The sequence below is a fragment of the Ursus maritimus genome, unplaced genomic scaffold, assembly GCF_017311325.1.
Source record: "Ursus maritimus isolate PB19 unplaced genomic scaffold, ASM1731132v1 scaffold_4, whole genome shotgun sequence".
NCBI lineage: Eukaryota > Metazoa > Chordata > Mammalia > Carnivora > Ursidae > Ursus > Ursus maritimus.
The window spans coordinates 78656638-78673146 of NW_024426552.1; the positions used below are offsets into that span (position 1 = coordinate 78656638).

General features: G+C 37.5%; 1 protein-coding gene across 1 annotated transcript in view; it reads right to left on the reverse strand.

Annotated features, from left to right (window-relative positions):
* VPS8 (VPS8 subunit of CORVET complex) overlaps positions 1 to 16509 on the reverse strand; it is a 246405-nt gene that overhangs the window by 121610 nt on the left and 108286 nt on the right. The window contains exon 28 of the mRNA XM_008705231.2: positions 185 to 256. Coding sequence (XP_008703453.1) covers positions 185 to 256 — 72 coding nt within the window. The remainder of the gene's footprint in view (positions 1 to 184; positions 257 to 16509) is intronic.

The window sequence follows — 16509 nt, forward strand, 5'->3', positions numbered from 1 at the left end:
CTGAGTGGCTCAGTTGGTTAAGCATGACTCTTGATTTTGGCTCAGGTCATCATCTCAGGGTCATGATACTGAGCCCTGCATCAGGCTCCACACTGGGCATGGAGCCTGCTTAGGATTCCCAACCCCCCCCCCCCAAATAAATAACAAACATCAATACAAGGTCATCTATTCTCTGAATACTTACTTTCAACAAAATATCCACAATTCGTTGCTGATATTCTACAGCTTGCTTGTCATTTTTAAAATCTTCAAAAGTCTAAAAGGAAGAAAGTTTAAAAAATAATTATTATTTGTAAATTTTAGAAGGAAACAAGATATTAAATTCTTATGAATAGGTAAAATCCCAAATAAGGTAACCATTCCTCATCAGGTTTTTCCTTATATACCTTTAAATAATAAGCTGCTTTTAGCAAGTTAGGTAGAAAGCTATAGCATTTACTATTGCATGGTATGCTGGGACTTTAAAAATGAATAACAAGTATAAAAATATAGCAACTATCATACAACCAAAGAGTGATCTGAGAAATTTCACAGGCAATGAAAAAGAAAAACATTAATGACAAAAGGCAATTTGTGAGAAAGGGTTTGAGAAGATGAACTACATGTGACATGCTCTGCCATCATTCCAACTATGCTATTTGGAAATATTAACTGAAGTACAGTTTATTAACTTTCTTGAAAAATAACTTTCATCATTTCCATGACAACTAAAAAAAAATGATGTTCAATGATAGATATTTTCTAAAAATTATGGTAAAACTGTCACAATGTTAAAATCCTCAAGCCTACACACAAGGACTAGGTATCTTATTTTCAAAACACTGCCAAGTATAGCACTTTTACGTCCCTGTGCAAGTACAGCCAAATATATTTTGAACAGAACATTCACCAAAGTAAATGGTAGCATCAGATTCTGAAAATACCTACTACCTATAAAATGCATATATGAGAATAAGAATTGTGTTCACTACCAAAAACCGGAAATGAAATTATTTATTAAATAATAAAAATGATAAACTGAGGGCCTCAGAGGGGAGGGGGGTGGGGGAATGGGATAGACCGGTGATGGGAAGTAAGGAGGGCATGTATTGCATGGTGCACTGGGTGTTATACACAACTAATGAATCATCGAACTTTACATCAGAAACCAGGGATGTACTGTATGGTGACTAACATAATATAATTTAAAAAAATTAAAAAAAAATGATAAAAGACTTGAAGATCTTTCCCATGGTTTTCACTTAGCACATGTGGGTCTTAGAAATGTTTGAATCCATACGGTGATAATTTACTGCTTATTTTCCTAAAAAAATAAACTATATATTGTCTCATTAAAAATTAAATTATTAAATTAAAAAAAAGAATTTCAGGTGCCTGGGCAGCAGGGAGTCTGCTTCTCCTTCTGCCTGCCGCTCATGTTTGTACTCTTTGTCAAATAAATAAATAAAATCTTCTGGGGGAAAAAAAAAGAATTTCACAGCCATGAACTTTCAAGACTACATCATGGTTACATTCAACCAAAATACTGCTATTCTTTAAATGGGCCCTAAACTTCCCCAAGTTCTCCCAAGTACCTCTGTTCATGATGTTTTCCAATTAGCATGCCCTTCATTCTACTTTCTTGACACATACTAATTGCTGTAAACAAATGGATACTCATTTGTCCACTTAATGACAGAAAAAAACAAAATCTTTTTTTTTTTTAACTCTTTCTTCAACTGGACTACTCTGCTGCCAGTTAGTTGAAAAATGCTGAGATGAGTTACCAAGGAGACTGTAGGAACTCTCAATCTGGAAACTCAAATAGAAGATATTTTAATGTTTAAGAGGGTTAAAATATTACTCTGCCTGAAGACAGAAAGATAAACTAGAAAGTCTCTCAGATCTATCTACAGGTTTACAAAACAAGAAACATGAACACACTAACACAAACACATCCCTCTATCCCCACCCCATCTTGCCAAAGTGAGATGTCAATCTGCAGATACAAAAAGAAGGTATTATCTGCTAATACAAGTGCTATTCAACTAAAACACAAAATCATGGAGAATTAACATATGTATTAAAAAGCAACAGCAGTGACAGCTAGTAAAAAAAGAATTTCTTATCCATTTTCCTTTTCGGCAGCATGTATTCACTGCTTTGAAACAGATATTGAAAGTTTACTTCTATAAACATAATTAAGTGGTGATATACCACAGTATGAATATTATGATATACATAATGACATATTTCGGTTGAAGTTAACAGCTACCACTAACATGGCACATCACCGTTAAAACATTATCATTCCACATAGACGCTTCTACTTATATAATGCCTGGTGAGAGGAATAACATGCAAAGATATCCTAATGGAGGATGACACAGTTTGTGAAGTACAAAGGAATACAAGCCACCCATGAGAGAAAAGACATGACCAAAAGTAAACTAAGAGAAATAGAAAACATAAATGAAAAGAACTAAGAAAATGAAATTTAAATAAAAAAGTAAAAGAGATCAGAGAAAAGGTGACAAACATAGAAGATAAAGAAAATACAATATACAAATAATTGCAGTTTAAAATGAAATACAAAATAATGAAGTAGAAAAAGCATTTAAATCTGTAACTCAAGAAAATTTTCTTGAAATAAAGACTTAAATTGATACATTGAAAAGGCCTACAGTATACATGGTAAAAATAACCCAAAACAGTCTATTCTGAGTGATATCTTGGAACAAAACTATTAGTCTTTAAAGACAAATTAGACTGGTAGAAAATATTTGCTAAGCTTACATAATCTGACAAAGAACTTGTATTTTAAAATTTGTAAAGAACTTTCAAAACCAGACAAGAAAATAAACACAATTAAAAAAAATCTGAATAGATATTTCACCAAAGAGAATATACTGACGACAAACATATCTTCTCTACTAATCTATTTTAATGAAAAGATGCTTAATATCATTAGTCAGAAGGAAAATATAATAAAAACCACAATGAGATACCACTACATACCTTTTAGAATGGTCAATTTAAAAAGATCAACTATAGCAAGTGTTGGTGAGATGAAGGAACTGACTGATACTCACCTATATTACTAGTAGGAATGTAAAATGGTAGAACCACTTAGGAAAATAGCCTATCGGTTTCTGACAAAGAGAATACATTTAACAAATGACCCAGCAATTCTATCCTTTGGTATTTACTCAAGAGAAACAGAAATATATGTCCACACAGAGGCCTCTATGTAAATGTTCATAATAACTGTATTCGTAATAGCCTAAAACACAAAACAACTCAAGGCCCATCTACTGTGAACAGATCAGCAAACTGTATGTCCATAAAACGGAAAATTACACAGCCATAAAAAGGAACAAGCTGGTTTGGGAGAAGAGGGCAGCAGAGTAGAAGGACCCTAGGCTCGCCTAGTCCCACAAATACAACTAGATAACTATCGAATCATCCTACATACACCAGAAATTGACCTGAAGACTGACAGGACAAACTCCACAACTAAAGGGAGAAAAGAAGCTAAAGTGAAGAAGGCATAAAACACAGAGACATGATTTAGGGGAGCAACAGATTGCAGCTGCTGTGAAGGGGCAGGAGGGACGTTGTTGGGGGGGCGGGGGATGGAGCACCCAGGGGAATGCACAAGAAGAACGTTTCCCCAGAGCCACTGGCTTGGAAAATGAGAGGGACTGAATTTTATGAGTTCTTGCAACCAGCAGGGCTTAAAACCTAGAATTTTAAAAGTCAGCAGGCTTGGCTGGGATAGAGCCTAGAGGGTACTGCACTACTCTTGGAGAGAAGGCAAGCGAACAATTTGGGGGCAGATATCATGGAAACAGCAATCTGAAGAGTGCCTAGGGGCACACAGTGGGAGATTATTTGCTCTTCTTGAGCACATCCCTGAGAGGCAATGTGCACTGACATACCCCTTCAGAAACAAAGGAACTGGCTGGTTCCGTTTCCCTCTCCCACCACTCAGTATAAACACAGAGCCACTTGCGGGAAGCAGTGCAGTGCTATACTAGCTGTCTAATTTGCTTACACCAAGCCCCGCCCCTCTGTGCTCTAGTAGAACTGCCCTTCTCAGTCACACTTGCCTTGGTCCCAGCCTGGTGGGCCCCTCCCCAAAAAGACCAATACACTACACTACATCTCCTGATCAGAGAGTTTTGCAGGGCCTCGGTTCTGGTCTCATTTCACAACAGATCAGAGCACACCTAGTTAAAACTCGCCACATTCAGGCCAGGGATGAAATACAGCCCACAGCAGGCAAGGAGAACCTCTGCAGATGACTGACCTGAAGGATATAGCACAGCCAGAACACAACAGAGCACACACAGTGCACACTGGTGACATTCCCTGAAGTGACAGGCCCTGGGCACTACATGATCTCTTCAGCATAAGGCCATTACTTTCAGGAGCGGGACACATGGCTGGCTTTTCTAACATTTATAAGGTGGCAGGAATTTAGACAAAATGTGAACAGAGGAATTTATCCTAAATGAAAGAACAAGATAAGGGCACAGCCAGAGATCTAAGTGAAACAGATATATGTAACATACCTGATGGAAAATTTAAAGCAACAATCATAAGAATAGTCACTGGGTTTGAGAAGAGAAGACATCAGTTAAGACCCTTACCACAAACATATAAGAGTTAAAAAAAGAATCAAAGATGAAGAGCTCAATAAATGAGATTAGAAACACACTTGATGAAAGAACAGCAGGCTGGAAGAAGCAGAGGAATAAATTGATTACCTAGAAAAAAAAGTAACAAAAAAGCAATGAAGCTGAACAAAAGACAGAAAGAGGAATTATGCAAAACAAGAATAGACTCAGGGAACTCAGGGACTCTACTAAATATAACAACATTCATATCACAGGCATCCTAGAAGAAAGAGTAAAGGGCACAGAAAATTTATTTGAAGAAATCATAGCTGAAAACTTCCCTAATCTGGGGAAGGGAACAGACATACAGATCCAGGAGGCAGAGAGAACTCCCATCAAAATCAACAAAAGCAGACCAAAACCGAGACATACTGTAATTAAAGCTGCAAAATATAGTGATAAAGAAAAAACCTTAAAAGCAATAAAAGAAGTCGTTAACTTACAAGGGAAAACCCATAAGGCTAGGGTTTTCTATTGAAAGAGATTTTTCAACAGAAACTTGGCAAGCCAGAAGAGAGTGGCACAATACATTCAAAATGCTGAATAGGAAAAATGTGCAGCCAAGAATACTCTATCCAGCAAGGCTACCATTTGGAATAGAAGGAGATGAAGAGTTTCCCAGACAAAAACTGAAAGAGTTTGTGATAACTAAAGCAGCCCTGCAAGAAATACTAAAGGGGACTCTGAGTGGAAAGAAGAAAACAGACGTGACGTATAAATGCAGGAAACACAAAGCAGTAAAAATGAATATTTCTGTAAAATTCAGTCAAGGAACTCACACACAAAAAAGGATATAAAATATAACATATACCCAAAATGTGCAGAGAGGAGAAAGGAATGGGTACAAATCTGAACAACCAGCAACTTAATATAGACTGCTATTTGCAGAAGAGGTTATATACAAACCTAATGGTAACCAATATCAAAACCCACTAATAAACATGCAGAGAATAAAGAGGAAGAAATCCAAATGTATCACTAAAGAAAAGCAGCAAAACATGAAATAGAGAAGGACAAGAAAGGATCAGAGAAAATCTTCTAAAACAACCACAAGTAATAAAGTGGCAATAAATATGTATCTATCAATAACTTTGAATGTAAATGGACTAAACGTTCCAATCAAAAGACACGGGGTGTTAGAATGGATAAGAAAACAAGACCCATCTACATGCTGCCTACAAGAGACTCATTTTAGACCTAAAGACACCTTCAGGTTGAAAGTGAGGAGATGGAGAAATATTTATCATGCAAATGGATGTCAAAAGAAAGCTGGAGTATCGATTCTTATATTGGACAAACTAGACTTTAAAACAAAGACTGTAACAAGAGACAAAGAAGGGCACTATGTAATAATAAAGGGAACAATCCAACAAGATATACCAATTGTAAATGTTTATGCACTGAAAATGGTAGCACCCAAATATATAAAACAATCAGTAACAAACATAAAGGAACTAATTAATAATAATACAATAAAAGTAGGGGACCTTACCACTCCACTTACATCAATGGACAGATCATCTAAACAGAAAATCAACACGGAAATAGTGGTTTTGAATGACACACTGGAACAGATGGACTAAAACAGCAGAATACACATTCTTTTCAAGCACACATGGACCATTCCCTAGAATAAATCACACATAAGGTAACAAAACAGGCCTCAACAAATACAAAAAGACTGAAATCATACCATACTCCTTTTTCTGACCCCAATGTTACGTAACTAGAAGTCAATCATTAAGAAAAAATCTGGAAAGACAACAAATACCTGGAGGTTAAACAACATGGAACTCAACAATGAATGGGTGAACCAGGAAATCAAAGCAGAAATTTTAAAAAATACGTGGACACAAATGAAAACGAAAACACATCAATATAAGATTTGGGATGCAGCAAAAGTGGCCCTAAGAGGGAAGTACATAGTAGTACAGGCCCACCTCAAAAAGCAAGGAGTATATTAAACAATGGACCCTTACAAATAAAGGAGCTGGGAAAAGGACAACAAACAAATCCCAAAACAGTAAGAGGAAGGAAATAATAAAGACTGGAGCAGAAATAAATGATATAGGGGTGCCTGGGTGGCTCAGTCATTAAGCGTCTGCCTTCGACTCAGGGCATGATCCCAGCGTTCTGGGACCGAGCCCTGCATCGGGCTCCTCCACTAGGAGCCTGCTTCTTCCTCTCCCACTCCCCCTGCTTGTGTTCCCTCTCTCGCTGGCTGTCTCTGTCAAATAAATAAATAAAATCTTTAAAAAAAAAAAAAAGAAAGAAAGGAAAGAAATGATATAGAAAGTAAAAAAAAAAAAACACAAACAAAACAAAACCAAAAAACCCCCAATAGAACAGATCAACAAAACCAGGAGCTGGTTCTTTGAAAAAATTAATAAAACTGATAAACCCCTAGCCACTTACCAAAAAAGAAAGGACCCAAATAAATAAAATCACAAATGAGAGCAGAGAAGTAACTACCAACACCACAGAAATACAAACAATTCTAAGAGAATGTTAGGAAAAACTATATGGCAACAAATGGACAACCTAGAAGAAATGGATAAATTCCTAGAAACATATAAACTACCAGAACTGAAATAGGAAGAAATAAAATTTGAATAGACCAATAACCAGCAAAGAAGCTTAATCAATAATAAAAAAAACTCCCATCAAACAAAAATTCAGGACCAGATGGCTTCGCAGGCAAATTCTAAAGTAGAGTTAATGTCTATTTAAACATTTAAAGGAGAGTTAATACCTATTCTTCTCACACTATTCCAAAAAATAGAAAACAAAGAAAATTTTCCAAATTCATTCTATGAAGCCAGCATTACCCTGATACCAAAACCAGATAAAGACGACACAAAAAAGGAGAACTACAGGCCAATATCCCTGAAGAACACAGATGCAAAATTTCTCAATGAAATACTAGCAAACCAAATCCAACAATACATTAAAAAAAAAAAATCATTTACCATGATCAAATGGATTTATTCCTGGGTCGCTAGTCCAGAATTCACAAATCAATGTGATACATCACATTAACAAAAGAAAGGATAAAAACCAAATGATCCTTTCAATAGATGCAGAAAAAGCTTTTGACAAAGTACAACGTCCAATCATGATAAAACCCCCAACAAAGTAGGCTTAGAGGAAATACACCTCAACATAAAAAGGCCATATACAAAAAACCCACAGTTAATATCGTCCTAAATGGATAAAAACTGGCAGCTTTTCCTCTAGGTCAGGAACAAAATGAGGGTGTCTGCTCTCACCTCTTTCATTCAACATAGTACTGGAAGTTCTAGCCACAGCAATCAGATAACAAAAAGGAATAAAAGGCACCCAAATTGGCAAGGAAGAAGTAAAACTGTCACTGTTTGCGGATGACATGCTACTATATATAGAAAATCCTAAAGACTCAACCAAAAAACTTCTAGAGCTGATAAACGAATTCAGTAAAGTTGCAGTATATAAAATCAACGTACAGAAATCTGTCGCATTTCTATACACCAATAGTGAAGCAGCAGAAAGAGAAATTAAGGAATCAACCCCACCCAAAACAATAAGATACCCATGAATAAACCTAACGAAAGAGGTAAAAGACCTGTACTCTGAAAACTATAAAATACTGATGAAAGAAACTGAAGATGACACAAAGAAATGGAAAGTTATTCCATGCTCATGGACTAGAAAAACAAATACTGCTAAAATGTCTATACTACCCAAAGCAATCGAAAGATTTAATGCAATCCTTATCAAAATACCAACAGCATTTTTCACAGAGCTAGAACAAACAATCCTAAAATTTGTATCGAACCACAAAAGATCCCAAATAGCCAATGCAATCTTGAAAAAGAAAAGCAAAGCTGGAAGCATCACAATTCTGGACTTCAAATTTGTAATCAAAACAGTATGGTACTGGCACAAAAATGGACGTGTAGATCAATGTGACAAAACAGAAAACCCACAAATGAACCCAGAATTAATCTTCTACAAAGCAGGTAAGAATATCCAGTGGGAAAAAGACAGTGTCTTTAACAAATGGTGTTGGGAAAACTAAACAGCTACCTGCAAAAGAATGAAACCGGACCACTCTCTTACACAATATACAAAAATAAATTTAAAATGGGGCGCGTGGGTGGCTCAGTCAGTTAAGCGCCTGCCTCTGGCTCAGGTCATGATCTCAGGGTCCTGGGATCAAGCCCCACATCAGGCTCTCCACTTGGCAGGGAGTCTGCTTCTCTCCCTCTGTACTCTCTCTCTCAAATAAATAAAATCTGTAAAAATAATAACAATAAATAAATTTAAAATGGATTAAGGACCTAAATGTGAGACCCGAAACTAAAAATCCTAGAGGAGAGCACAGGCAGTAACTTCTTTGACATCAGCCATAGCAACTTCTTTCTAGATATGTCTCCTGAGGTATGGGAAACAAAAGCAAAAATAAACTATTGGGACTACATTAAAATAAAAAGCTTCTGCACAGCAAAGGAAACAATCAATAAAACTAAAAGGCTACCTATGGAATGGGAGAGGGTATTTGCAAATGATGTATCTGATAAGGGGTTAGTATCCAAAATACATAAAGAACTTTTAAAACTCAACACCCAAAAAAACAAATACTCCAATTAAAAAATGGGCAGAAGACATGAATAGACATTTTTCCAAAGAAGACATGCAGATGGCCAACAGACACATGGAAAGATGATCAACCTCACTTATCATCAGGGAAATGCAAATTAGAAACTACGATGAGATATCACCTCACACCTGTCAGAATGGCTAAAATCAATAGCAGAGAAACAACAGGTGTTGGCAAGGATGTGAAGAAGAGGGAACCCTCTTGCACTGCTGGTGGGAATGTAAACTGGTGCAGCCAGGATGGAAAACAGTATGGAGGTTCCTCAAGAAGTTAAAATTAGAACTACCCCATGAACCAGCAATTGCACGACTGAGTATTTACCCAAAGAACACAAAAATACTAAATCAAAGGGATACATGCATCCCGATGTTTGTAGCAGCATTATCTACAATAGCCAAATTACAGATACAGCTCAAGTGTCCATTGACTGATGAATGGAGAAAGAAGATATGGTATATATACACAATGGGATATTACTCATCCATAAAAAAGAATGAAATCTTGCCATTTGCAATGGCATAGATGGAGCTAGAGAGTATTATGCTAAGTGAACTAAGTCAGAGAAAATAAATACCATATGATTTCACTCATATGTGGAATTTAAGAAACAAAACAAACAACCAAAGGGAATAAAAGAGAGAGAGGCAAACCAAGAAGCCATCTCTTAGCTCTAGAGAACAAACTAATGGTTACCAGAGGGGAGGGGGGCAGGGGATGGGTGAAATAGGTGTTGGGGATTAAGGAGTGCACGTGTTGTGATGAGCACCAGGTGATGTATGCAAGTGCTAGGTCACTATATTGTACACCTGAAACCAATATTACACTGTACGTTAACTAATTGGAATTTAAATAAAAATTTTTTTAAAAAGGAACAATCTATTGATATAAACAACAGCACTGATAAATCTCAAAAGCATTATTTTAAGTGAAAGAAGCCCCCCAAAACTACAAAGTGTACGATTTTATTTACATGACATTCTGGAAAAGGCAAAATTTCAGTATTAGAAAACAAACTGGTAACTGTCAAGCGCTGGGGTTTGGGATTAACTACAAAACTACAAAAATGACCTTTTTGGTGTCATGGAAATGTTCCATATCTAGATTGTAGGAGAGGTCACAAGACTGTACACATGTGTCAGACTCTTCTCTTGAATGGACGAACTACATTTTGCATAAATTATACCTCAAGGAAGCTAAATTTAAAAACTTGACTTGAAAAAAAAATTTCTAAATGAAAAAAAGGTGGCAAAATGGGATTCGAAAATCTGTCATATAAATTATTTTGTGTCTCCCTGAAAATGTTTTTTATTAAGATATATTAACTGTATTAGGAAGGTTATATGATCAATCAATCATGACAAAATAGACAGTGAATCCAGGATTTCGGATCCTAGGTCTTATCAATTTCTCCAGCTCTAGTACTGGGATTATGTCCAAAACTTGATACAAGCATGGAAGAAAACCTCCACATGTCTTTCAGGCATTTCAAATTCATTAAGTCCAAAAGAGAATTAATATCTATATCTCCCCCTACCCCTCACCACAGCCCTGTCCTACCCCCTCATCTCCTGAGAAACCAGTTTCTCCTCTGATTCCCTACTGAATAAATAAACCACTATACATCCAGTTAACCAAGTCAGAAATCTAGGAATCTTGGATGCTTCCCATTTGTCTTATCCTTCACATCCAACTGTGCAATAAGCCCTAAGTCTTAGGCCAATCTGCTTCATAAAACATCTTTCAAATCCTTTCATGTCTTACTATCCCTGTCACCTTTAATCTTCTCCCTAATTTTTTTTAAGATTTTATTTATTTATTTGAGAGAGAGAGAGAAGGAGTAGGGAGAAGCAGACTCCCTGCTGAGCAGGGAGCCTGATGCAGGACTCAATCCCAGGACCCTGGGATCATGACCTGAGCTGAAGGTAGGCACTTGACCAACTGAGCCACCCAGGTGCCCATATCTCCTATCTAGGTTAGTACAAAAATTTGCTAACAGATCTTCTTGCCTCCAAAGTTGTCTTATTTCAACCCACTTTCATACAATAGAGGGAATTTTTCTAAACTATAAATCATGATATTCCTTTACTTAAAAGGTTTCAGTGGCTACCTACTGCTCTAGTGTAAAGTCCAAATTTCTCACCATGGATTACAAAACTCAGTCTCTACCTACCTCTTTGGATTTGTTTATTACTATAGGCTTCCTTACACTTTGAGATGTGGCCATACTGATTTTTTTTCCAATTCCTCGAGCCTATCTTCCTCTGTCTTGTTTCCAGGCCTTTTTACATATTTTGTCCTTCTACCTAGAATATTTTTCCCTAATCTTTTTTTTTTTAATGATTTTTTATTATATTGTTAGTCACCATACAGTACATCCCCGGTTTCCGATGTAAAGTTTGATGATTCATTAGTTGCGTATAACACCCAGAGCACCATGTAATACGTGCCCTCCTTACTACCCATCACCGGTCTATTCCATTCCCCCACCCCCTCCCCTCTGAGGCCCTCAGTTTGTTTCTCATAGTCCACAGTCTCTCATGTTTCATTCCCCCTTCTGATTACCCCCCCTTTCTTTATCCCTTTCTTCCCCTACCGATCATCCTAGTTCTTATGTTCCATAGATGAGAGAAATCATATGATAGTTGTCTTTCTCTGCTTGACTTATTTCACTTAGCATTATCTCCTCCAGTGACGTCCATGTTGTAGCAAATGTTGAGAACTCGTTCTTTCTGATAGCTGAGTAATATTCCATCGTATATATGGACCACAACTTCTTAATCCAGTCATCTGTTGAAGGGCATCTCGGCTCCTTCCACAATTTAGCTATTGTGGACATTGCTGCTATGAACATTGGGGTGCATATGGCCCTTCTCTTCACTATGTCTGTATCTTTGGGGTAAACACCCAGTAGTGCAATGGCTGGATCATAGGGTAGCTCAATTTTTAACTTTTTAAGGGACCTCCACACTGTTTTCCAGAGTGGCTGTACCAACTTGCATTCCCACCAACAATGTAGGAGGGATCCCCTTTCTCCACATCCTCTCCAACAATTGTTGTTTCTTGCCTTGTCTATTTTTGCCATTCTAACTGGCGTAAGGTGGTATCTCAGTGTGGTTTTGATTTGAATTTCCTTGATGGCTAATGATTTTGAACATTTTTTCATGTGTCTGTTAGCCATTTGTATGTCTTCATTGGAAAAGTGTCTGTTCATATCTTCTGCCCATTTTTTGATTTGTTTATTTGTTTCTCGTGTATTGAGTTTGAGAAGTTCTTTGTAGATCTTGGATACCAGTCCTTTATCTGTAGTGTCATTTGCAAATATATTCTCCCATTCCGTGGGCTGCCTCTTAGTTTTTCTGACTGTTTCCTTGGCTGTGCAGAAACTTTTAATCTTGATGAAGTCCCATAAATTCATTTTATCTTTTGTTTCTCTTGCCTTTGGGGATGTGTCATGAAAAAGGTTGCTTTGGCCGATGTCGTAGAGGTTGCTGCCTATGTTCTCCTCTAGAATTTTGATGGATTCCTGTCTCACATCGAGGTCTTTCATCCATTTGGAGTTTATTTTTGTGTATGGTGTGAGAGAGTGGTCAAGTTTCATTCTTTTGCATGTAGCTGTCCAATTTTCCCAGCACCATTTATTGAAGAGACTGTCTTTTTCCCACCGGATGTTTTTTCCTGCTTTATCAAATATTAGTTGCCCAAAGAGCCGAGGGTCCATTTCTGGGCTCTCTATTCTGTTCCATTGGTCTATGTGTCTGTTTTTGTGCCAGTACCATGCTGTCTTTGTGATCACAGCTTTGTAGTACAGCTCGAAATCCGGCATTGTGATGCCCCCAGCTTTGTTTTTCCTTTTCAACAGTTCCTTGGAGATTCGGGGCCTTTTCTGTTTCCATACAAATTTAAGGACTATTTGTTCCAGTTCTTTGAAAAATGTCCTCGGTATTTTGATCGGGATAGCATTGAAAGTGTAGATTGCTCTGGGTAGCATGGACATTTTAACTATGTTAATTCTTCCAATCCATGAGCATGGAATATCTTTCCATCTTTTTATGTCTTCCTCAATGTCTTTCAAGAGTGATTTATAGTTTCTAGAATATAGGTCCTTTACGTCTCTGGTTAAGTTAATTCCAAGGTAACGTATGGTTTTTGGTGCTATTGTAAATGGGATGGATTCCCTAATTTCTCTTTCTTCGGTCTCGTTATTCGTGTATAGAAATGCAACTGATTTCTGAGCATTGATTTTGTATCCCGCCACGTTACTGAATTGCTCTATAACTTCTAATAGTTTGGGAGTGGCTTCTTTTGGGTTTTCCATATAGAGTATCATGTCATCTGCAAAGAGAGACATTTTGACTTCTTCTTTGCCAATTTGAATACCTTTGATCCCTTTTTGTCGTCTGATTGCTGTTGCAAGGACTTCTAGTACTATGTTGAATAATAGTGGCGAGAGTGGGCATCCTTGTCGAGTTCCTGATCTTAAGGGAAAGGCTTCCAGCTTTTCCCCATTGAGAATAATATTTGCAGTAGGCTTTTCATAGATGGCTTTTATGAGATTGAGAAATGTACCTTCTATTCCTACACTCTGAAGGGTTTTAATCAGGAAAGGATGCTGTATTTTGTCAAATGCTTTTTCGGCATCGATTGAGAGGATCATATGGTTCCTGAGTCTTTTCTTGTTGATATGATGTATCACGCTGATTGATTTGCGAATATTGAACCACGCTTGCATCCCAGGTATGAATCCCACTTGATCGTGATGGATAATCCTTTTAATGTACTGTTGGATTCTATTAGCAAGTATCTTGTTGAGGATTTTGGCGTCCATATTCATTAGGGAAATCGGTCTGTAATTCTCCTTTTTGAGGGGGTCTTTGCCTGGTTTGGGGATCAAGGTAATATTGGCCTCATAGAATGAGTTTGGTAGCTTTCCTTCTGTTTCTATTTTTTGAAATAGCTTTAGGAGAATAGGTATTATTTCTTCTTTGAATGTTTGGTAGAATTCCCCAGGAAAACCGTCCGGGCCTGGAGTTTTGTTATTTGGAAGGTTGTTTATCACTGACTCAATTTCTTCATAATTAATTGGCCTGTTTAAGGAATCAATTTCTTCCGGTTTCAATCTTGGTAGTTTATAGGTTTCCAGGAAGGATTCCATCTCTTCCAGATTGCTTAGTTTATTGGCATATAGCTGTTGATAAAAATTTCTAATAATCCTTCCAATTTCAATGGTGTTCGTCGTGACCTCTCCTTTTTCATTCATAATTTTAATAATCTGGGTCCTTTCTCTTTTCTTTTGGATAAGTCTTGCCAGTGGTCTGTCAATTTTATTGATTCTCTCAAAGAACCAGCTTCTAGTCCTGTTGATCTGCTCTACTGTACTTCTGGTTTCTGCTTGATTGATTTCAGCTCTAATTTTGGTCAACTGCTTCCTCGTGCGTGGATTAGGCCTGTCCCTCTGTTGCTGTTCCAGCTTCTTGAGGTGAGAATATAAAAACTGCATTTTAGATTTTTCTATTCTTTTGAGTGAGGCTTGGATGGCTATGTATTTCCCCCTTAGGACTGCCTTTGCAGTATCCCATAGGTTTTGGACTGTTGTATTTTCATTCTCATTGGTCTCCATAAATTGTTTAATTTGATTTTTGATTTCCTGGTTTATCGAGTCATTCCTGAGCAGGATGGTTCTTAGTCTCCAAGTGTTTGAGTTTCTTCCAAATTTTTCCTTGTGGTTGAGTTCCAATTTCAGAGCGTTGTGGTCTGAGAATATGCAGGGGATAATTTCAATCTTTTGGTATCGGTTGAGACCTGTTTTGTGTCCCAGAACATGGTCTATTCTTGAGAATGTTCCATGGGCATTAGAATAGAATGAGTATTCTTTGGTTCTGGGGTGTAGTGTTCTCTATATATCTATGAGGTCCAACTCGTCGAGTATGGCATTCAAAGCCTTTGATTCTTTGCTTAGTTTTTGCCAGGGTGTTCTGTCTATTTCTGAGAGTGGAGTGTTGAGGTCCCCTACTATTAATGTATTTTATTTATATGTCTCTTTATTCTGGTTAAGAGTTGGCTTGTGTATCTTGCTGCTCCCCTGTTGGGGGCATATATATTTATAATTGTCATATCCACTTGTTGAATACTTCCTTTAAGAATAATATAGTGCCCTTCTGCATCTCTAACTATAGTCTGTAGTTTAAAATCCAATTTATCTGATATGAGAATTGCTACCCCAGCTTTCTTTTGAGGTCCATTTGCGTGAAAGATGGTACTCCATCCCCTTACTCTCAGTCTGAATGCATCTTTGGGTTCGAAATGAGTCTCTTGTAGACAGCAAATGGATGGGTCATTTCTTTTTATCCAATCTGCAACCCTGTGGCGTTTTATGGGATGGTTCAAACCATTTACATTAAGACTGATTACTGAGAGATATGATTTTAATGATGCCATGTTGCCAGTAAAGTCTTTGTTTGTATTGGCTGTGACTTTCTGTTCTGTATCACTCTTGGGGCCTTTTTACTTTTATAGAACCCCCCGTAATATCTCCTGTAGGGCTGGTTTCGTGGTTACAAAATTGGTTAGTGACTGGCGATTCTGAAATGTCTTTATTTCTCCATCAATTCTGAATGACAGCCTTGCTGGATAAAGGATCCTTGGCTGCATGTTTTTCTCTGAAAGAGTTTAAATATGCTCCCCCAACCCTTTCTCTCATTCCAGGTCTGTGTAGACAGGTCTGACGTAATTTTGATGCCTTTGCCTTGGTACGTGAGAAATTTCTTTGCCCTGGCCGCTTTCAATACTGTATCCTTGGATCTAATATTTGCGAAATGCACTATGACGTGACGTGGCGTAGGTTTGTCGTGGTTGAGCTTGGGAGGGGTCCTCTCTGCCTCTTGGACACAAATGTTTGTTTCCCTCGCTAGATTAGGGAAGTTTTCAGCTACAATTTGTTCAAATATCTCTTCTAGACCTCTGTTTTTCTCCACCCCCTCGGGGATGCCGATGATTCTAACATTGGATCGTTTCATTGAGTCAGTAATCTCCCATAACCTACATTCGTGGGCTTAGATTTTTTTAAGAGAAGCTTCTATTTTGTTTTTTTCCTCTATTAACCCATCCTCCAATTCACTAACCCGTTCCTCTGCTTCTGTGACCCTGGCCGTCAGAGCCTCTAGTTTTGCCTGCATTTGGCTCATGGAATTTTTAATTTCTGCCAGATTTGCT